This window comes from Erythrolamprus reginae, chromosome 13 (assembly GCF_031021105.1).
Source record: "Erythrolamprus reginae isolate rEryReg1 chromosome 13, rEryReg1.hap1, whole genome shotgun sequence".
Taxonomy (NCBI): Eukaryota; Metazoa; Chordata; class Lepidosauria; order Squamata; family Dipsadidae; genus Erythrolamprus; species Erythrolamprus reginae.
In genome coordinates, this window is record NC_091962.1 from 7165850 (window position 1) to 7188591 (window position 22742).

General features: G+C 42.0%; 1 protein-coding gene across 1 annotated transcript in view; it reads left to right on the forward strand.

The window, feature by feature from the left end:
* LOC139175116 (solute carrier family 22 member 6-A-like) overlaps positions 1–14243 on the forward strand; it is a 19639-nt gene extending 5396 nt beyond the window's left edge. The window contains exons 3-10 of the mRNA XM_070766003.1: positions 1029–1183; positions 2475–2643; positions 4038–4161; positions 4719–4834; positions 5707–5921; positions 10198–10306; positions 12289–12492; positions 13963–14243. Coding sequence (XP_070622104.1) covers positions 1029–1183; positions 2475–2643; positions 4038–4161; positions 4719–4834; positions 5707–5921; positions 10198–10306; positions 12289–12492; positions 13963–14053 — 1183 coding nt within the window. The 3' untranslated portion in view covers positions 14054–14243. The remainder of the gene's footprint in view (positions 1–1028; positions 1184–2474; positions 2644–4037; positions 4162–4718; positions 4835–5706; positions 5922–10197; positions 10307–12288; positions 12493–13962) is intronic.
* Positions 14244–22742: the final 8499 nt, after the last annotated feature.

Here is a 22742-nt window from a genome sequence, read left to right on the forward strand (position 1 = left end):
GTCCATCTAGTCTGCCCTTATACTATTTCCTGTATTTTATCTTACAATGGATCTATGTTTATCCCAGGCATGTTTAAATTCAGTTACTGTGGATTTACCAACCACGTCTGCTGGAAGTTTGTTCCAAGGATCTACGACTCTTTCAGTAAAATAATATTTCCTCACATTGCTTTTGATCTTTCCCCCAACTAACTTCAGATTGTGTCCCCTTGTTCTTGTGTTCACTTTCCTATTGAAAACACTTCCCTCCTGAACCTTATTTAACCCTTTGACATATTTAAATGTTTCGATCATGTGATAAGATATTAAGCAACAATTACCTGGATAACTTTGCACAGGAGGCAATTGCCTCTGGGCATTTGCAAAGTGCTAGTATTTTTTCCCCTTCTTACATGCATTTAACACGCACCAATATCTTAATTTAATCAATATCTTATCCACGGGCCCTCTCTAGAAATCTCCTGGGAGGAAACAGGGCGGGAAAAGGCAGGGAGAAGCATCCGTGGGGCCTCTCTAGGAATCTCTTGGGAGGAAACAAGGCCAAAAAAGGCAGGGAGAAGCCTCCGTGGGGCCTCTCTAGGAATCTCCTGGGAGGAAACAGGGCCGGAAAAGGCAGGGAGAAGCCTCCATGGGACCTCTCTAGTAATCTCCTGGGAGGAAACAGGTCCAAAAAAGGCAGGGAGAAGCCTCCATGGGGCCTCTCTAGGAATCTCCTGGGAGGAAACAAGGCCAAAAAAGGTAGGGAGAAGCCTCCGCGGGGCCTCTCTAGGAATCTACTGGGAGGAAACAGGGCCTCCACCCTCCCTGTGGTTTCCCCAATCGCACACATTATTTGCTTTTACATTGATTCCTATGGGAAAAGTGGCTTCTTCTTACAAAATTTTCTACTTAAAAACCCGGTCACGGAAGGAATTAAGTTCGTAAGTAGTGGTACCACTGTATTCGACTCCATCCTTTCTTCCCGATATTCTCTTTCCTGCCAATTTTTGTTTCCAACCTTCCTCCTTTTTTTTCCTGTCCCCTTGCAGATTTGGTCGACGGCCAATCCTTCTGTGGTGTTACCTGCAGCTGGCCACATCTGGAACGGCGACTGCGTTCTCCCCCACATTCAGCATTTACTGCGTCCTCCGTTTTCTCACCGGGATGGCTTTCTCCGGCATCGTGCTGAACGGAGTCTGTCTGTGTGAGTCCGTACAATCAAACCATGGCCATCTTTCCTGGTTTGTGGTAGTCTAGCAGTTCACCGATTTGTGAGCTTAAATGGAACCTCCATAGACAGGAATAGTAGGCCTTTAAAGGTGCTTTTTTCCCCAGGACTTTCTGATTTATTTATTTTTTTGCTTTGAAGACTTTTCCCTTCCTATCCCAAAAGCTTCTTTGGCTCTGACTGGATGGTGGGGAATGGAAGGATTGATGCTCTTGCAGACAGCTAGTTGTTTGCATTCTTTCAGAGTCATAGAATCATAGAGTTGGAAGGGACCTCGAGGGTCCCTGCTCAATGCAGGATACATTAAACCATACCAGAAAGATGACTGTCCAGTCTCTGTTTGAAGACCTCCCATGAAGGCGAACCCACCACCTCCTGTGGCAAACTGTTCCACCGGTTTATCACCCTTACTGTTAGAAAGTTTTTTCTGATATCTCATCTAAATCTACTCTCTTGCAGTTTGGGTGCGCAAGATGCTGACTGGAGCGCACAAAATCGTCAGAGTCGGTGCCGCCCGAGAATTTCTTGACCGTTTCAAGATTGAAGGCCAGGCTTTTCTCAACTGTAGAGTGGCGGGAGATGAAACCTGGGCTTATCACCAGGCTCCAGAGAGCAAACGTCCATCAATGCAGTGGGTGCTGCTGGAAGTTTGTTCCAAGCATCTGCCACTCTTTCAGTAAAATAATATTTTCTCACGTTGTTTCCGATCTTTCCCCCAACTAACTTCAGATTGTGTCCCCTTGTTCTTGGGTTCACTTTCCTATTAAAAACGCTTCCCTCCTGAACCTTATTTAACCCTTTAACATATTTAAATGTTTCAATCATGTCCCCCCTTTTCCTTCTGTCCTCCAGACTATACAGATTAGAGTTCATGAAGTCTTTCCTGATAAGGAAAGACAAGGATATTTTCCCTTAAACTAATCAAAGGCATGTAGACTTAATCCTATATCTACAGAGGGCATTCCACATTCTTGTAGACTTGAATAGCTAACCCACATTGGATGAGAAGCGAAACGTCTTCAAAAGGAAAAAAAAAACCCAGAAAATCCAGTTGCCTCCTTAAAAAAATTGCACCTTTGGGACAATCATGGATGATGGAGAATCTTCAGAAGATAGTAATCCTTCAAGTGGCTGTTATTCGGTTATTTCTGGAGTGTGGTTTGTTTTCTTCCTAAAATTTATCTTTTGGTAACCCTGATGGTTTCCACTTGCCATTTTGAGGTTATTTCCTCCAGCTTGAAAGCCTGTTTCTGTTTTTTCCCAACAGGTGTGGAGTGGACACCTACTAAGACCAGGCCAGTGTTGGGGACCATCAATGGCTGTTCATATACAACTGGGCAGCTCGTCTTAGCCGGTCTGGCCTATACGTTTCGAGATTGGCACCACTTGCAGCTGGCAGTCTCTCTGCCTTTTTTCCTCTTCTTCGGTTATTCTTGGTAAGTAGGACACCAGAGCAAGCTTCCCCAAACTCCTGTCCCCAAGTTCAGCCTTCGTTAAGACCCGTAGCAATGCATTACTGGCTTGTTTGCCAAGCTGGGAACTGTAGCATTAGATTGGATTAACAGAGTTGGAAAGGGACCTTGGAGGTCATCTAGCCCAACCCCGCCAGCCAAACAGGAGACCCTACACCAGTGATGGCGAATCTTTTTTTCCTCGGGTGTCAAAATAGCGTGTGTATGGAAACCCCCTGGAGGCCCTCTGAAGACCAGAAACAGCCTGTTTCCCAACTTCTGGTGGTCCCAGTTGTTCTGATCTCCGGCTAAGGCCACTGATAATTGGAATAAACTATTGCTAAATGCATATATTTGTAATCTTTATTTTTCTTTCCTTTGTTCCACACTGAATCATCTCGGCACACAGCGCTTGTCTCTTATCTTAAACTTCAGTATGCAAGGCAACATCAAAATCATTAACACATTCCACAAGTCATTCTAAGATTTATGGCTAGTCAGAGTTAGCCCAGAGTCATAAAAACTGCAATTAAAAGCACACAAGGCATAGCTTACATTCGGAGCTTCTTGAAAAAAAAACCTCCATATTTTTTAACCGCAGATTGACGACTCAACTCTTCTCTTCCGCTGACACCCGGACGTGACAAATTAATTACTCAATTAATTAACCCGTTCCTCTCCTTAATATTTCTTCCCTGACACTTGCTCTCTTCGCCTCTGTAAGCGTCTGAAATAAGGATTTACCCATCCAGCATCTGCTTCTCCTTCACTTGAATCTGAACCCATAGAAACGTCCTGTGGTTGGTCTCCTACTTCTTCTGCCTCTAAATCAGGCCCTACCAGTAATTTATAACCACTTTCTGAATCAGAATCTGAAAAATCCCCAAACTGAACAAGAGTATACACAACACCAGTAGGCTTGTGTTTCACCCTCCCCAGGCTCCAAAGGCTTCCCTGGAGCCGGGGTAGGATAAAAACGCCCTCATCCCAGGAGGCTCTGTGGAAGCCAACAGCGCCCTCCCAGAGCCTCTGTGTGAGCCAAAAATCATCTGTCCAGCATAAACATGCACATTGGAGGTGAGCTGGGGCAACAGCTCGCGTGCCAGCAGATATGGCTCCGTGTGCCACCTGTGGCACCCATGCAATAGGTTCGCCATCACTGCCCTACACCATTTCTGACCGATGGCAGTCCAGGGATGAAGCTCCCACAACTTCCGAAGGCAAATTCTAGTTCCATGGGTTGATTGTTCTGGTTGTTCCTCCTGGTTGCTCTTCACTGCACTTTTTCTAGAGTCTCCACATTAGCTGGGAAATAGTTGGGTTAAGTCTCGGTGTGACTCTCCTTGTGGTCCCTTTTCCTTTTCTCCTTTCGCCCACAGGTGGCTTTCCGAATCAGCTCGCTGGCTGATAACAGCCGGCAAACTTGAAAGGGCCGTGACGGAGCTCAAGCGAGTGGCCAAAATTAACAGGAAACCGGAAGCTGCCAGAAAGCTGGACATTGAGGTGAAGAGCAAAACTACTTCAAGATTAATTCTTTTTATTTGCATAATTGCACCTCATTTGCGTACAACCGTGGGGAATGTTGTCACGGTTGTAAGTACGAGGACCAGTCATAAGTCACTTCGGCAGTGCCGTCGTGATTTCAGGCCATCGTGAAATGAATTGTTGTAAGTCAATAGCTCCTGGTAGGGTCTTACAATACAGGTAAGTCCTCGAGTTATGGCCACAATTGACACTGGCAATTATGCTCATAAATTGTGACTGTTTGTAAAGCAGCTCACCGTGCGACTAGATCCAATTTTACAAAAAAAATTGAGACAGTCATTAAGCAAATCTAGCAGTTGTCAAGTGAACCCATGGTTTTCTCTCAGCCAGAGACAGGTCATAAAAGCCGAAAACGGTCATAAGTCACAGTCACTGGACTTCGAAAAGCCGCTAAATGACCCGTCGTAAGTCGAGGACTGCATGTGCCTCACAGCAGGGTTTCACCGTTCAAAAGCACCCGGATTGAAATTGAAAAACTCAACCAGGCCTTGCAATGTGTCTCCCCCCTGTTCCAGTTCCTAAGCGCCAGGATGAAGGAGGAGCTGGCCTCCATGGCGTCTAAGACTTCGCTGCTCGACCTGGTCCGGACTCCAACCATGCGCCGAATCTCCTTCTGCATCTGCTTCGTCTGGTGAGCTTTGGCCCGAAGGAAACCCTCTCCTACCCCTTAGCTTGGACTGGCTTGGATTGATTTTTATTTAATTTTTATTTTTTTTATTTTATTTTACATCTTTAATTTTTTTTTAAAATTTTTTTTTTTTTTATCATTTCATTTTTTTTTATTTTACATTTTATTAATTACATTTTATTATTTTATTTTCTGTATTTTACTTTGGCATCGTATTTGATTTGATTTTATCTTTGTTATTTTATTGGTTTTATTTATATTGTGTCAAATAATTTTATTTTTTGTTTGATCGTTTCATTTTATTATTCTGTTTTATTTTAATATATTTGTTATTTTATTTTATTATTTCATTTTTTAAAATTTTACATTTTATTAATTATATTTTATTATTTTATTTTCTGTATTTTACTTTGGCATCGTATTTGATTTGATTTTACCTTTGTTATTTTATTAGTTTTATTTATTATATTGTGTCAAATTATTTTATTTTTTGTTTGATCGTTTCATTTTATGATTCTGATTTGTTTTAATATATTTGTTATTTTATTTTATTATTTCATTATTTCATATATTATTATTATTTTATATAAGGGGCATGCATAAGTGCTCCAGTGCCTTCTGTCCCCTGTCCTAATGTTTCTCTTTTACTAGTATCATATATATAAACATTGTTGTGTCTTTCTATACCACCAATAGTACTTGACAAAACAAACAAATTAATAAAAATATTCCATTCCATTCCAATGCTATTCCTATTCTATTTTAATTCTACTCTACTCTTATTATTTTATAAAATAATTTATATTTTATCATATAATATATTTTATAATTTTACTATTTATTCATTTGTTTTTTTCCTTTGGTCCCCTTCCAAGGTTCTCCACCAGTTTCGCTTATTATGGGCTGGTGATGGACTTGCAAAATTTCGGGGGCAACATCTACCTGATCCAACTCTTTTTCGGAGCGGTTGACTTCCCGGCTAAGTTTATTTCGGTCCTCACTATCAGTTACATCGGGCGCCGGTTCACCCAAGCTGTTGCCCTCATCTTGGCTGGGTTAACCATCCTGGCCAACATTTTCATCCCTCAAGGTGAGAAAGATATTGGCCCTGAGTAGCGCAATGCTGGAATTCAAAGGTTCTGGGGAAGCTTCCAGAAGGTTTCTAGTTTTCTGCCTCATGCTCAAGAAGGTTTAGATTTCAGCTTTAGAGGGTGGACTTCAACTCCCAGAATTCCCCAGTCTGCATACCAGAAGTTGAAGTCCATCCATCTTAAATCATGGTGGCTGAGGAATTCTGGGAGTTGAAGTCCATCCATCTTAAATCATGGTGGCCGAGGAATTCTGGGAGTTGAAGTCCATCCATCTTAAATCATGGTGGCTGAGGGAGCTGAAGTCCATCCATCTTAAATCATGGTGGCTGAGGAACTCTGGGAGCTGAAGTCCATCCATCTTAAATCATGGTGGCTGAGGAATTCTGGGAGTTGAAGTCCATCCATCTTAAATCATGGTGGCTGAGGAATTCTGGGAGTTGAAGTCCATCCATCTTAAATCATGGTGGCTGAGGAATTCTGGGAGTTGAAGTCCATCCATCTTAAATCATGGTGGCTGAGGAACTATGGGAGTTGAAGTCAAAGGTGGGTTGCTCCCAATACAGACCGGTTCTAAGGAACCGGTGGTGGTCTGAGGGATTCTGAGAGTTGAATCTCAGCCGTCTTCAAGCATGATGGCTGAGGCATTCTGGGAGTTGAAGCCCAGCCATCTTCAAGCATGATGGCTGAGGCATTCTGGGAGTTGAAGTCCAGCCATCTTCAAGCATGATGGCTGAGGCATTCTGGGAGTTGAAGTCCAGCCATCTTAAATATACCCAGGTTTGAAAACACAGTACTTTTGAAGGTCCTTTGGATACAAGCAGCATACAAATGATAGCAAATAATAAGGGATCAGCACCAGATTGGAAATGTGACAATAGAACAAGAGGTTGCAAGCAAAGTAAACCAAAGAACCAAATGTATTCTCACAAACAGAACCAATTCTCCCATCTGGAAACTGGATTTGATGGATTGGTCGATTCAGGACCACGGACAGTGTCCTCGTGTTAGTGATGGCAATTGGATCCCATTATTGATACTAAGGCTGTAGTTTCAGCAACATACTGGAGATAATTGTCAACTCTATGAAAATCCAGAACATTATCTCTCCACCCCACCCCATTATACAGCATACAATAACAGGGTTGGATGATGCCATGGAGGTCATCCAGACCAACCCTCTAACATTCTGGACAAATGGCTGTCCAATCGCAGTGATGGGCTGCCAAAATTTTTACTGCCACACTGTGGGCATGGCTTATTTTGTAGGTGTGGCTTGATGGTCATGTGACCGGGTAGGAGTGGCTTGACAATCATGTCAGTGAGGGTAGTTTAAAGGTCATGTGACTGGGTGGGAGTGGCTTACCAACCAAGATAAGTTTTCAAATAAGATGCTTGGACTCTTTTTCAATTGATTAAGTCATATTATTTGAATAGCCACAAAAAGGAACGATGATAGACAGCATTCTTTGTTGAGGAGCACAGTCACATTTTAAGGTTTTGTGCTGAACCCACAAGGTTCGGTGTGATAACAGATTAGGCAAGTAGCTCAATTCTCTTCCATTGCTATAAAAGTTCAGTTCTAGATACTGATTAAAATGATGAAAGTGTTTATGGGTAAATACATATTGTTTAATTATTTCCTATTTTAAAAGTAATTAAGGATCCTACTAAAGTACTAGAAAAGGAAGGACAATTTAAAAAAAATCATTGCAAATAATTCAAAAGGAAGATAATCCAACAAAGTAACTTATTAATGAATGATAAAATTTAAAATTATATTATATTTTTATCATACTATAATGGATGTACCCTATAGCAATGGAAACTGCAGTTTAATGTTTCCAAATGTAAAATAATACACTTGGGGAAAAGGAATCCTCAATCTGAGTATTGTATTGGCAGTTCAGTGTTGGCAAATACTTCAAAAGAAAAGGATTTAGGGGCAGTGATTTCTGACACTCTCAAAATGGGTGAACAGTGCAGTCAGGCGGTAGGGAAAGCAAGTAGGATGCTTGGCTGCATAGCTAGAGGTATAACAAGCAGGAAGAGGGAGATTATGATCCCGCTATATAGAATGCTGGTGAGACCACATTTGGAATACTGTGTTCAGTTCTGGAGACCTCACCTACAAAAAGATATTGACAAAATTGAACGGGTCCAAAGACGGGCTACAAGAATGGTGGAAGGTCTTAAGCATAAAACGTATCAGGAAAGACTTAATGAACTCAATCTGTATAGTCTGGAGGACAGAAGGAAAAGGGGGGACATGATCGAAACATTTAAATATATTAAAGAGTTAAATAAGGTCCAGGAGGGAAGTGTTTTTAATAGGAAAGTGAACACAAGAACAAGGGGACACAATCTGAAGTTAGTTGGGGGAAAGATCAAAAGCAAGACGAGAAAATATTATTTTACTGAAAGAGTAGTAGATCCTTGGAACAAACTTCCAGCAGACGTGGTTGGTAAATCCACAGTCACTGAATGTAAACATGCCTGGGATAAACATAGATCCATCCTAAGATAAAATACAGGAAATAGTATAAGGGCAGACTAGATGGACCATGAGGTCTTTTTCTGCCATCAGACTTCTATGTTTCTATGTTTCTATATGTAACATTGGAAGAACCTATGCATTTACTCCCAAACAAATCTAGTAGAAAACCTTAAAGCTATAAGAAAGGGAATCAGCGACACCTGCGAAATTTATGTTGTAACGATACAATACACCAGCTATACTGCTGGTTCTTTTCTATGTCCTACCTATACTTTCTCCCTCTTTATTCTATTTTCTTTCTCAACAATACAGTGTTCCCTCGATTTTCGCGGGTTCGAACTTCGCAAAAAGTCTATACCACGGTTTTTCAAAAATATTAATTAAAAAATACTAATGGTTTTTTCCCTATACCACAGTTTTTCCCTGCCCGATGACGTCATACGTCATCGCCAAAATTTCATCCGCCTTTAATAAATATTTTTTTTAATAAACTTTAATAAATAAACATTGTGAGTAATGATCTAAATGGTTGCTAAGGGAATGGGAAATTGCAATTCAGGGGTTTAAAGTGTTAAGGGAAGGTTTGTGATACTGTTCATAGCCAAAAATAGTGTATTTACTTCCGCATCTCTACTTCGCGGAAATTCGACTTTCGCGGGCGGTCTCAGAACGCATCCCCTGTGAAAATCGAGGGAACACTGTATTCCTTTTCTCTGTTTTTCTTTCCTTTTTCCTTTGCTTCATCTCTTTCATTTCTCTATTTCTTTTTCTCATCTCCTCAATATGTCTAATATTATGTGATTTCTATGATATAGATATTAAATAACCAAATTATTGTAGACCAATTACAAGTTACAGTGATACCTCGTCTTACAAACGCCTCGTCATACAAACTTTTTGAGATACAAACCCGGGGTTTAAGATTTTTTTGCCTCTTCTTACAAACTATTTTCACCTTACAAACCCACCACCATCGCTGGGATGCCCCGCCTCTGGACTTCCATTGCCAGCGAAGCGCCCGTTTTTGCACTGCTGGGATTCCCCTGAGGCTCCCCTCCATGGGAAACCCCACCTCCGGACTTCTGTGTTTTTGTGATGCTGCAGGGGAATCCCAGCAGCACAAAAGCGGGCACTTCGCTGGCAACGGAAGTCCAGAGGTGGGGTTTCCCAGCGAGGGGAGCCTCAGTGAAATCGCAGCATCGCAAAAACACAGAGGTCCGGAGGTGGGGTTTCCCATGGAGGGGAGCCTCAAGGGAATCCCAGCAGCGCAAAAATGGGCACTTCAGCTGGCAAAAGGGGTAAATTTTGGGCTTGCACGCATTAATCACTTTTCCATTGATTCCTATGGGAAACATTGTTTCGTCTTACAAACTTTTCACCTTAAGAACCTCGTCCCGGAACCAATTAAGTTTGTAAGACAAGGTATCACTGTATTTTTTCTACTTTTGTTCTCTGTAAAACCTAATAAAGACATTAAAAAAAAATAAAAAAAAATAAATAAAAACTATTAAGTATTTAATAAATAGTGCATAAATTTACTACCCCCACGGCGTCCCTCCCCCATTACTGGTCCAGTGTGTTCTGGAAGACTTCCAATGATGGATAATAATAATAATTTATTAGATTTGTATGCCGCTCCTCTCCGAAGACTCGATCACCTACAACTTCTGGAGACAAGCCTAAATTCTAATTAAAATCAATGAGTTGGTGGGCATCCATCGAAACCACCTTTGCCACAAATGTCTTGCTCCTCATCCCAGTTTTTCCCCCTTTTCTCCCAGATATGCAGACCCTTCGGACTACCGTGGCCGTTTTCGGGAAGGGCTGTTTGGGTGCCTCGTTCAACTGCATCTACTTATACACCGGAGAACTTTATCCTACGGTACTACGGTGAGAGGCCAAAGAAGGGGGGAACTGGAGGGCAGGGAGTGTGAAAAGATAGTTTGCGGGTGGAGGAGAAAGGGGCGAGTACAAGTCCCCTGTCCTATTGCTCTCCTATACATCTCCTATACCTTTATTCTATTCCTATATCTCTTCTTCTATTCTTTCATTGATATGTTCTATTACTATACCTTCTTTTCTATTATTTCTTAAATATATTTTACTATGAGTATCTCCTCTATAACCTTCATCATGTATTTTACTATGTGTATATTGATATATACCCACTAAAACCGTCATTGTGTATTGGACAAAATAAATAAATAAAAAATAAATAAATAAATAAATAAATAAAAGGAAGGAAAAGTGGACGCGAGATAGCTGCTTGTGGGGTTGCCATTAAAAACAAAAACTAGAGATTTTTAATAAAATGCATAAAAAAGAAATTAAATATTTGATTGCCCACATTCAAATATTCTACAATATTCTATAACATTCTATAAATATTAAATATTGAATACCCACATTCGAAGAGCGGCAAGAAAAAGTGAAGACACACCAAAAGAAGAAATGGTAATTTTGAAAATAATCCTGGAATGTGCCGAAATTGATAGGTTGATTAAAAAAAAATTGAAGGGAAAGAGGGCTCAGACTTTTATAGGGTATGTGATAATTTTTTATAATTGGCTAAAAAAGAGAAATGTATAAAGGGAGCGAAGTAAAAAACGAAAGCCAAAAAAGACTAAAAGGGTGTTTTTTCTCTTTCTTTTGAATTGTAAATAAATAATTATGAAGCACAAACGTTAACAAAATAATGCAAAAATGTATATATCTCCGTCATAATTTCTGATAGAAAGTGGGAGGGAAATGAAAGTGGGATGTAAATATCCCAATTGTGTGTATTTTGTGTGTTGTACATAACGTAAGAAGAGCCCTGCTGAATCAGGCCAAAGCCCATTGAGTCCAGCAAGAGGGAAGAGCCTTCTCTGTGGCAGCCCCGGCCCTCTGGAATCAACTCCCCCCCGAGATTAGAATGGCCCCCACCCTCCTTGTCTTTCGTAAATTACTCAAGACCCATCTATACGGCAAGGCATGGGGGTGTTGAGACACCTTTCCCCCAGGCTTTTTTATATTTATGTTTGTGTATGTATATGTTGTTTCCTTTTTTAAATATGACAGGGTTTTATGTGCTTTTTAATATTAGATTTGTTTTCGCTTGAATATTGTTTTTATTATTGTTGTGAGCCACCCCGAGTCTTCAGAGAGGGGCGGCATACAAATCTAATAAATTGAATTGAATTGAATTGAGTCCAGCATTCTGTGTCCCACAGTGGCCCACCAATTGTCCATGGGGACCTTGAGCAGAAAGAGAAGGCAAAACCCTCCCTTTCCCTCGACCCCCAACAAATGGAACCCAAGGGAATCCTGCCTGCCTCAACCAACATAGAGGCGGCACTTGGAGATCCCTTTCAATAACCACCTATGATAAACTTGGCATCCCTGAATCTGTCTAATCCTGCCTTGAAGCTATCTAGGCTGACAGCTGTCACGACCTCTTCTGGAAGGGAATTCCATCAACCAAGGACCCTCTGGGTGAAGAAATATTTCCCTTGATTTGTCCTCACTTTCCTACCTATGAGCTTTAGGGAGGGCCCCCTCGTCCTAGTATTGTGTGACAGAGAAAAGAATTTTTCTCTATCCACCTTTTCCATCCCATGCATGATTTTATATACTTCGATCAAGTCACCCCTTAAACACCGTTTTTCAAGGGCTGAATAGACCAAGGCGTTGCAGTCTGGTATCATAAGGGAGGGGCTCCATTTCCTTGATCATTCTTGTTGCCCTTTTTTGCACCTTTTCCAGTTCCATATATTTTCGTATATGTCTGTTTTGTTTTTAATTTAAAAAAAAAAAAACCACCCTGAGCCTCCATAAGGTCAAGCAACATGGCTGATTGCTTTTGCTTGGGATCTGTCTGTCTGTTTGTGCAGGCAAACCGGTATGGGCCTCAGCAACACCATGGCCCGCATAGGAGGAATCATGGCTCCGGCGGTGAAGATGACGGGAGAATATATCCCATTCCTGCCCAATCTTATCTATGGCGCAGCTCCGATCATTTCTGGAGTCGTGGCGGCCTTCTTGCCGGAAACTCGGAACATCCCTTTGCCGGAAACGGTAGAGCAGGTGGAGAACAGGTGAGGGGGGGGGAAAGGTTTTTGCCTTCTTTGTCCTGGAGCCCTAAAACCTTCCTTTTTTAGCAAGAAAGAAGCAACTGATGGGTGGGAGGATTTAAAATAAAGAATAAAAACCGATATTCTATTAAAACTCTCATTGCCATGACCTTTAACTGGTGCACAGTAGGGCCACGGTTTTTGAACCTAGATACTTTAAATAGGTTAATTTACAGAATGCATCCCAAAACCAGGAGCTCCTAAAAGTCTTGAGGGAATGAAACTTGGGGAAAGTTCTGGCTGTGCAGCAGTCACAGGAACTTAATTGTTCTGTGACAGTTTCCCAGTCAGTTTAGCAATCCCTTGTTTCCTCTCCTGCTGGACATCAGCCTCATACTTGTCTGCAAGTGAGGGGAGGGAGGGAGAGAGGGAAGGAGAGGAGGTAGGCAGGAATGGAAAGGAAAGGGAAGGAAGAGGAGGGGAAGGGAAGGGGAGGGAGAGAGGGACGGAAGAAGGAAGGAAGGAAGGAAGGAAGGAAAAGAAAGAAGAAAGAAAGGGACACGGAAGGAAGGAAGGAAAAGAAAGGAGAAAGAAAGAAACATGGATGGAAGGAAGGAAGGAAGGAAAGAAGGAAGGAAGGAAGGAAAAGAAAGAAGAAAGAAAGGGACACGGAAGGAAGGAAGGATGGAAGGAAGGAAGGAAAAGAAAGAAGAAAGGGACACGGAAGGAAGGAAGGAAAAGAAAGGAGAAAGAAAGAAACACGGAAGGGAGGGAGGGAGGGAGGAAAAGAAAGAAGAAAGAAAGGAACACGGAAGGAAGGAAGGAAGGAAGGAAGGAAAAGAAAGGAGAAAGAAAGAAACACGGATGGAAGGAAGGAAGGAAAGAAGGAAGGAAAAGAAAGAAGAAAGAAAGGGACACGGAAGGAAGGAAGGAAAAGAAAGAAGAAAGAAAGGGACACGGAAGGAAGGAAGGAAGGAAAAGAAAGAAGAAAGAAAGGGACACGGAAGGAAGGAAGGAAGGAAAAGAAAGAAGAAAGAAAGGGACATGGAACACGGAAGGAAGGAAGGGAAGAAGGGAGGGAGGGAAGGAGCAGAACTAAGGGGAGGAAAGGAAAGAAAGAGAGAGGGAGGGAAGCAAGTAAGCAAGATTTCCAATGCTTCCTGTCAGTTTCCCACGAGGAAATTCAATGGGAAAGACAGCAGGAAGTCCAAGATTATCTCCTACCCCCCCTCTGCTTTTATGTCCAACTTGCTCATCCTGTTTAGGAACTATCCCATGAAACGATGTCCCAAGCGAGGCACAGGTTGTCTAGTAACAATTCGGAAAGCAAAGAATATCAATATCAAACCTCATCCCTCTGAAAAACTTCAAACCATCTAACTTTCAATATTGCAGCTGAGTCAATCGCTTGCCCATCCTCTGAACTGGTGAAGCCCCTTTGCAAACCCATCAACACTTAATAGCATTTCTCTCCCCCCCACCCATTCTGTACAGATCACGGAATAAGATCCAGAAGCCGGACTCCAAGCAAACAGAGGGCCTACTGCTCTCCAGCAAGCCCGAAAGCAAGAAAATCAGTGTTTAAGGAGAGGAAAAAATATTGATTTTACGGCCTACCGTTGCAGGAAGATGAGCAAGGACCAAGAACAGTGTCACAACGGGGAACAAAACACCTTCCTGAGCTACAAGAGTTGGAATCCATCACGGAGATGAAGGGGACCCAATAATATTCTGGATTTACAGGGGGCGGAAAAATATAAGATATTTGGAAGCTATGTTACTCTCCGTACCTTCATTCTGTCTGATTTCTTTAAAAAAATAGAGTGGTCCCTCTACCTAAGAACGCCTCTACTTACGAACTTTTCTAGAGAGGAACCGGGTGTTCAAGATTTTTTTGCCTCTTCTCAAGAACCATTTTCCACTTACGAACCCGAGCCTCCGAAACTGTAACCGGAAAAGGCAGGGAGAAGCCTCCGTGGGGCCTCTTTAGGAATCTCCTGGGAGGAAACAGGGCCGGAAAAGGCAGGGAGAAGCCTCCGTGGGGCCTCTCTAGGAATCTTCTGGGAGGAAACAGGGCCAGAAAAGGCAGGGAAAAGCCTCCGTGGGGCCTCTCTAGGAATCTCCTGGGAGGAAACAGGGCCGGAAAAGGCAGGGGAGAAGCCTCCATGGGGCCTCTCTGGGAATCTCCTGGGAGGAAACAGGGCAGGAAAAGGCAGGGAGAAGCCTCTGTGGGGCCTCTCTAGGAATCTCCTGGGAGGAAATATGGCCGGAAAAGGCGGGGAGAAGCCTCCGTGGGGCCTCTCTAGGAATCTCCTGGGAGGAAACAGGGCCTCCATCCTCCCTGTGGTTTCCCCAATCACACACATTATTTGCTTTTACATTGATTCCTATGGGGAAAAATTGCCTTTTCTTACAAACTTTTCTACTTAAGAACCTGGTCATGGAACGAATTAAGTTCGTAAGTAGAGGTATCACTGTAGTATGGATCCACTTGTCTGCAAAGCATGGCCACATCTAAATCTAATACACTAGTCCAAGCAAAAACGGGCATGGCTTTTATATAGTTTAATGTGTCACCCATATCTTAGCCTGTCGGTGAATGAGGGTAACTTCGCAAACTTTTAAGAAAGCCCTGAGCTGATAATATAAACGATGGTCGTCAGGTGGCAGCAGAGAGACACCAGAAAAATAAATTTTGGCTTTACACTGGACTGCTGTTTCTCAACCCTGGTAACTTTAAGCTGTGTGAACTACAACTCCCAGAATTCCTCAGCCTGCACGCATTAAGATTACATGTGTGGACTACATCTCCCAGAATTAAGCCAAGCTGGCTGGGGAAATTACCAGGGTTGAGCAACACTGTCCTAGAGCAATCTAACTTAGTCTCCTAAAACCAAAAATTATACGGTAGTTTGTTTGTTTGTTGCAACTATGTAGGTACAAGCCTAAGTTTCATTAAGCTGAGCATAAATATGGGCTATTTTATGGAATGGAATGGAATGGAATGGAATATAGAGTAGAGTAGAGAAGAATAGAATAGAATAGAAAAGTAGAGGAATAGAATGAATAGAATAGAATAGTGTAGAGTAGAGTAGAGTAGGAAATAGAGTAGAGTAAAATAGAATAGAATAACTTTATTGTCACTTTAAATGTACACTAATCGGCCTACATTAAAATGAGATTACATTGCATACAGCTCTCAAAAGGTCACTCTCTCCAATATACACTACATAAACATGACAAAAAAATATGCATATACCCACATACACACACACACATATGACCCAGTGAAACAACAGTCTAGTTTGGAGAGGGGCAGCATACAAATCTATTTATTCATTCATTCATTCATTTGATTTTTATGCCGCCCTTCTCCTTAGACTCAGGGCGGCTTACAACATGTTAGCAATAGCACTTTTTAACAGAGCCAGCCTACTGCCCCCACAATCCGGGTCCTCATTTTACCCATCTCGGAAGGATGGAAGGCTGAGTCAACCTTGAGCTGGGGATGAGATTTGAACCGCTGACCTACAGTACAGCTTCAGTGGCCTGCAGTACAGCACTCTACCTGCTGCGCCACCCCGGCTCTTTATTCCTCATACTCTGTGCCCTGGTGTATAGACATTTGAGTCCATTTTGAATGACCCTGTGTTTACTGTCTACACAACCTGTGTTGAGCCTGACTGCCTCCACTTTCTTGCCACCTGTTCGATTAATAATAATTAATAATAATAATAATAATAATAATAATAATAATAATAATAATGTTCGATTAGTGCACTTGGTATGGCACTCGCTGCTAAATGCTTGGTTTTGCTTGACAGCAAGGTTGATAATCTTGATAATTGTGGCCATGAATCGACCACATATTGCCTGTATCCTTCTGATTTCCCACCTTAAGTTCTCACTTCCTCCCTTGCATTAAATATCACCTGCTTCCAACAATGAAAATTAAAGATAAGGAGGATTCGGAATATTACAATGTATGGGTGAAATTTTATGAATGGGTAGAAAGGGAATATAGATATAGATTAAACTATTATGATTAAAAGAACAAAAATGAAATAGAAATTGAAGTAACACAGATGACAGAACTAGACTCAGGAGGTAGCATTAGATTAATAACATATAGCGAAAATGAAATAAATATACAGATATAAAGTACTGTATAGATATAACGTTAAATAACAAGGAATTTAAAAGGTAATGCTGATAACTGAAGCATGGGAAAATATTATCAGTCTGTTAAACATAATATACAGTATATTAGAATCAAAATCACTCAGGAAAGGGGTTGGGAGGAGAAAGAGGAAGTAGGAAGGAAAGAAGGAAAGAAGGGAAGGAGGAGAAGGGAGGAGGAAGGAGGAGAGACGGAGTAAGAAGGTAGGTAGAGAAGATGGAAGAGAGGGAGTGTGAAGAAAAAGAAAAACAGACTGATTAGTAACAGCAAGACTAGGTATAAAATAGGTTACTGAACTCCGATTCATTTAAAAATGTACCATATTTTCAGAGTATAAGACGCACCTTAGTTTTTGGGGAGGAAAATAGGGAAAAGAATCTGCTTACCAGGTATTCATCTGGCTAGCGCCCTTAGCCAGTACATTATTTTATCCCCTGGTGAGGGCCTTTAAAAAAACTTTATTCGGAGAGAGTAACAATGAAAGCGCTTGCAAGACAGTAACAGCTGGGAACATCATTAGCACCTGGAAAGAAACAGTCTGAGCAAGTAGAGCAATGGAAAAAAAACCCTGCAAAGACTCAGGGCTTGGAAAACATTCTTCACAGAGAGTAACAATGAATGAGCTGGCAAGCTGGTAAGAGCTGGGAACATTGTTAGCACCTGGTTAGGGCTGGAAAGAAACTTACTCAAAGCAAGTTAGAGTAATTAAAAAACCCCTGCAAAGACTTAGGGCTTGAAAAACATTCTTCGCAGAGAGTAACAATGAAAGGGCTGGCAAGCTGGTAAGAGCTGGGAACATTGTTAGCACCTGGTTAGGGCTGGAAAGAAACTTACTCAGAGCAAGTTAGAGTAATTAAAAAAACCCTGCAAAGACTTAGGGCTTGAAAAACATTCTTCGCAGAGAGAACCAATGAAAGAGCCTGCAAGGTAAGAACTAGATCGTTAGCACCTAGTTAGGGCTGGGGAAAAACCTACACTCAAAGTATAAGACGCACCCAGCCTATTTTAGGGAGGAAAAAAGTGTGTCTTATACTCTGAAAAATACGGTATATACTATTGACATATTTTAAGGTATATGCATAGATGGAAAGTGTGGAGAAAAATAAGAAAAACGTCCTTAAAAAAAATATCACCTGCTTCCAAATCAGAAGAGAAACGGCTGATTCTTCATTTTCCTCCCTGCCCTAACCGGTGAACCGCAGAGCCCGTCGTTGGTTCCCCTCCAGCGGTTGAGATGAAGCCAGCTGGGTGAAGCATCGCTGCGCTTGGCCATTGCCAGTCCTTGGACCGCTTGATCTGTTTTTCCAACCGGTCAGTTGCCAGCGGTGCCACCTTACTGAGAGGGCACCTTTGACCGCGATGACCGGGTAGAGCAAATAATCAACCAAGCAATCTCTTGGCATTTGGGATCCCACCCAAATTTTATTTAAACAGGTGCCCTCCGTGGATCAGGTTAGGGTTGAGGTCACCTTTGAAAGATTGATGGTGGCTTGCAATTGGAGAGAGAGAGGGGGAAAGAATTGGGCTGGAAACGGCTCAACCCACAGCCCTGGGCTGGTCGAGCTCTTGTCCTATAAAACATCCTCCAATTTCAGCAATTAAAAAGTCAAGATGGTTTGGGGTGGGAAGAGAACTGTGGGACAGCCATGGTCAGAGGCAGAGGTGATAGCAGGCTTGGCTTGGATTTTCTGAAAAAAGAGTCCAGTCCTTATGAAGTATTATAGGCCACGTTACAGGTGGTTCTCGACTTCCAACCATTCATTTAGTAACTGTTCAAAGATACGACGGTACTGAAAAGAGTGACTGACAACCAGTCCTCGCATTTACAACTGATCTCTCTCTCTCTCTCTCTTTCTCTCTCTCTCTCTCTCTCTCTCTTGTCTATGTCTGTTTATCTATTTATCATTTATCTTATATATCTCGGTCTGTCTATCTTACTATCATCTACTTTTGTCTATCATATACCTATCATCTATCCATCTTATCTATCATCCCTCTATTATCTATTTATCATTATCTATGTCTGTCGGTCTGTCTACCTCTATCATCCATCTATCTGTCTATCTGTCCGTCCGTCCATCCATCCTCTAGAAACATAGAAACATAGAAGACTGATGGCAGAAAAAGACCTCATGATCCATCTAGTCTGCCCTTATACTATTTTCTGTATTTTATCTTAGGATGGATATATGTTTATCCCAGGCATGTTTTAATTCAGTTCCTGTGGATTTACCAACCACGTCTGCTGGAAATTTGTTCCAAGGATCTACTACTCTTTCAGTAGAATAATATTTTCTCATGTTGCTTTTGATCTTTCTCCCAACTAACTTCAGATTGTGTCCCCTTGTTCTTGTGTTCACTTTCCTATTAAAAACACTTCCCTCCTGAACCTTATTTAACCCTTTAACATATTTAAATATTTAAAATGTATCTATCTATACCTATCTTCTATTTTCTATCCTTGTCTGTCTGTCTGTCTGTCTGTCTATCTATCCATCCACCCACCAATCCATCCATCTATCATCTATCTATCATCTATCTATCTATCTATCTATCTATCTATCTATCTACCTACCTACCTACCTACCTACCTACCTACCTACCTTTCTATCTATCTATCTATCTACCTACCTACCTACCTACCTACCTACCTACATCTATCTTCTATTCTCTCTCCCCCCGCCCCCCACTGTGTTTCCCCGAAAATAAAACCCTGGGGTTTTTTGAACCCTGAAATAAGTGCTTGGCCTTATTGCCATGCACTCAAAAGCCCAATTGGGCTTATTATCGGGGGATGTCTTATTTTGGGGGAAACAGGGTACCTAACTACCTACCTACCATCTATCCCCTCTCTTCCTCCATTCCTATCCCCTCTCATCTCTCCTCCCCTCCCTCCCTCTAATTTCATTACTTTGTTCACTTCGACTCACTTCACTGCAACAAGTTGCCAATTCCATCAGGTTTCAATTGATCCTGAAGTGTAACTTGCACAAAAGTGGAAAATTAAACCAGGGATATTAATGGTGAAATTGACTAAGAGCAGTGTAACTGATTAAAAACGGGGGGAGGAGATGGGAGGTAGAATCAGGGAATTCCCAGAATTCCCCAGTCGGTATGCTTTTAAAGCGTCTGGACTTCAACTCCCAGAATGCCCTGGCCACCCTACTTTAAAATGAATGCAATTCTGGGTGCTTGAAGTCCACCCATTTTAAAGTTACCAAGTTTCAGAAACATTTCTTTAAACAATAATTTTAACAAAAATTGCCCCCCAAAAGGAACATCAGTTGTGAATGAATTGGTCCAATGTCATGGGCTTTCCTAAATATGCCCATGTTACACCAACACTCCGCAGTCTGCATTGGTTGCCGATCAGTTTCCGGTCACAATTCAAAGTGTTGGTTATGACCTATAAAGCCCTTCATGGCACCGGACCAGATTATCTCCGGGACCACCTTTTGTTGCACGAATCCCAGCGACCAGTTAGGTCCCACAGAGTGGATCTTCTCCGGGTCCCATCAACTAAGCAATGTCGCCTGGCAGGACCCAGGGGAAGAGCCTTCTCTGTGGTGGCCCCGGCCCTCTGGAACCAACTCCCCCCAGAGATTAGAATTGCCCCCACCCTCCTTGCCTTTCGTAAACAACTTAAAACCCACCTCTGCCGCCAGGCATGGGGGAATTGAGATCCTCTTTCCCCCTGGGCCTTTACAATTCTATGCATGGTATGTATGTATGTGTGTTTTGGTTTTTATATTAATGGGTTTTTTAATCATCTCTAGTATCAGATTACTATTGTACACTGTTTTATTGTTGCTGTTAGCCGCCGCGAGTCTCCGGAGAGGGGCGGCATACAAATCCAACCAATAAATAAATAAGTAAATAAATAAATAAAATTAAATAAATAAATTAAATAAATAAATAAATAAATTTTACAAGAGTTGAAAGAAAAGAAAGATTTTTAATGCTCTATATGACGTGGCCACTTTTAACAACAATGGAGTTGGAAGGGACCTTGGAGGTCTTCTAGTCCAACCCCCGGCTTAGGCAGGAAACCCTGCACTACTTCAGACAAATCGTTAACCAACATCTTCTTAGAAACGTCCGTTGTTAGAGCATTCACAACTTCTGGAGGCAAGCTGTTCCACTGATTAATTGTTCTGACTGCCAGGAAATTTCTCCTTAGTTCTTAAGTTACTTCTCTCCTTGTTTAGTTTCCACCCATTGCTTCTTGTTCTACCCTCAGGCGCGTTGGAGAATAGGTTGACTCCTTCTTCTTTGTGGCAACCCCAGAGATATTGGAAGACTGCTCTCATGTCTCCCCTGGTCCTTCTTTTCATTAAACTAGCCATGCCCAGTTCCTGCAACTGTTCTTCATATGTTTTAGCCCCCAATCCCCTAATCATCTTGGTTGCTCTTCTCTGCACTCTGTCTAGAGCAGTGATTTTCAACTTTTTTTGAGCTGCGGCACATTTTTTACATTTACAAAACCCTGGGGCACACCACTAACCAAAATGAGTACATATAAGATGACCCTTCAGGAGGCCATCTATAATATAGATAACATTGTGATGCATTGTGATGCATTGTATATTAGCCTCTGCGGGGGCCTTTTATAAAATGAAAAAGTTCAAATATCTATATACACCATCAGGATAGACATAAGCAGCTGAGGCTGAGGCTTCATCTAGTGGTGGCAACATTTACCCCCAGTGCTGACCAGGATTAGAAATTGTGACCATGGGGAGGAGTAGCAGCATCAACTACTTGCTGCGGCCACACAATGACAAGTGCGCGGCAGCCCGAGCGGGGACCTTCCTGGGTGTGGATGAGATGTGGACTGCTATTGAATCACTGCTAGTGGTCGGGATGAATCCTAGAAGGTGATTGTGACTCAATCTGTATAGTCTGGAGGACAGAAGGGAAAGGGGGGACACGATCGAAACATTTAAATATATTAAAGGGTTAAATAAGGTCCAGGAGGGAAGTGTTTTTAATAGGAAAGTGAACACAAGAACAAGGGGACACAATCTGAAGTTAGCTGGGGGAAAGATCAAAAGCAACATGAGAAAATATTATTTTACTGAAAGAGTAGTAGATCCTTGGAACAAACTTCCAGCAGACGTGGTAGATAAATCCACAGTAACATGCCTGGGATAAACATAGATCCTAAGATAAAATACAGGAAAGAGTATAAGGGCAGACTAGATGGACCAGGAGGTCTTTTTCTGCCGTCAGACTTCTATGTTTCTATGTTTCTATTGGTCAGTGAGCGTTCACTGTGCCTCCACTCTTCCTATCGCTGATAGATGGAGGGATTGTGAGGGGAATGTTTATGTTCAGACGGAGGCGGCTGGCGGCGGGCCAGAAAAATGGCCGTAGTTTGAGGACCCATGTTTAATTTCCCCACGGCACACCTGACCATGTCTCACGGCACACAGCACACTGGTTGAAAAACACTGGTCTACAGACTCAACATCCTTTTTGCATTTCGGGGACCAAAACTGGATGATGTGGCCTTAACAAGACCTTATAAATTGATATTAACAATTCACGTGATCTTTATTCTATCCCACTGTTAATGCAGCCTAGAACTGTGTTGGCTTTTTTTGGCAGCTGCTCCCCTACTCCCTTTTAGCACACTGATGATGTTCTCTAGTAGGGTCATAAAATGTCCGTCGCTCTTCTCTGCACTCTTTCTAGAGTCTCAACATCCTTTTTGCATCGTGGCGACAAAAACCAGATGCAGTACAGTGTTCCCTCGAACTTCGCGAAATGGCTATACCATGGTTTTTCAAAAATATGAATTAAAAAACACTTTGCGGTTTTCCCCCCTATACCACGATTTTTCCTGCCTGATGACATCATATGTCATCGCCAAACTTTCGTCCGCCTTTAATAAATATTTTTTTAAATAAACTTTAATAAATAAACATGATGAGTAATAATCTAAACGGTTGCTAAGGGAATTGGGAAATTGTAATTTAGGGGTTTAAAGTGTTAAGGGATGGCTTGTGACACTGTTCATAGCCAAAAATAGTGTATTTACTTCCGCATCTCTACTTTGCGGAAATTCGATTTTCGCGGGCGGTCTCGGAAC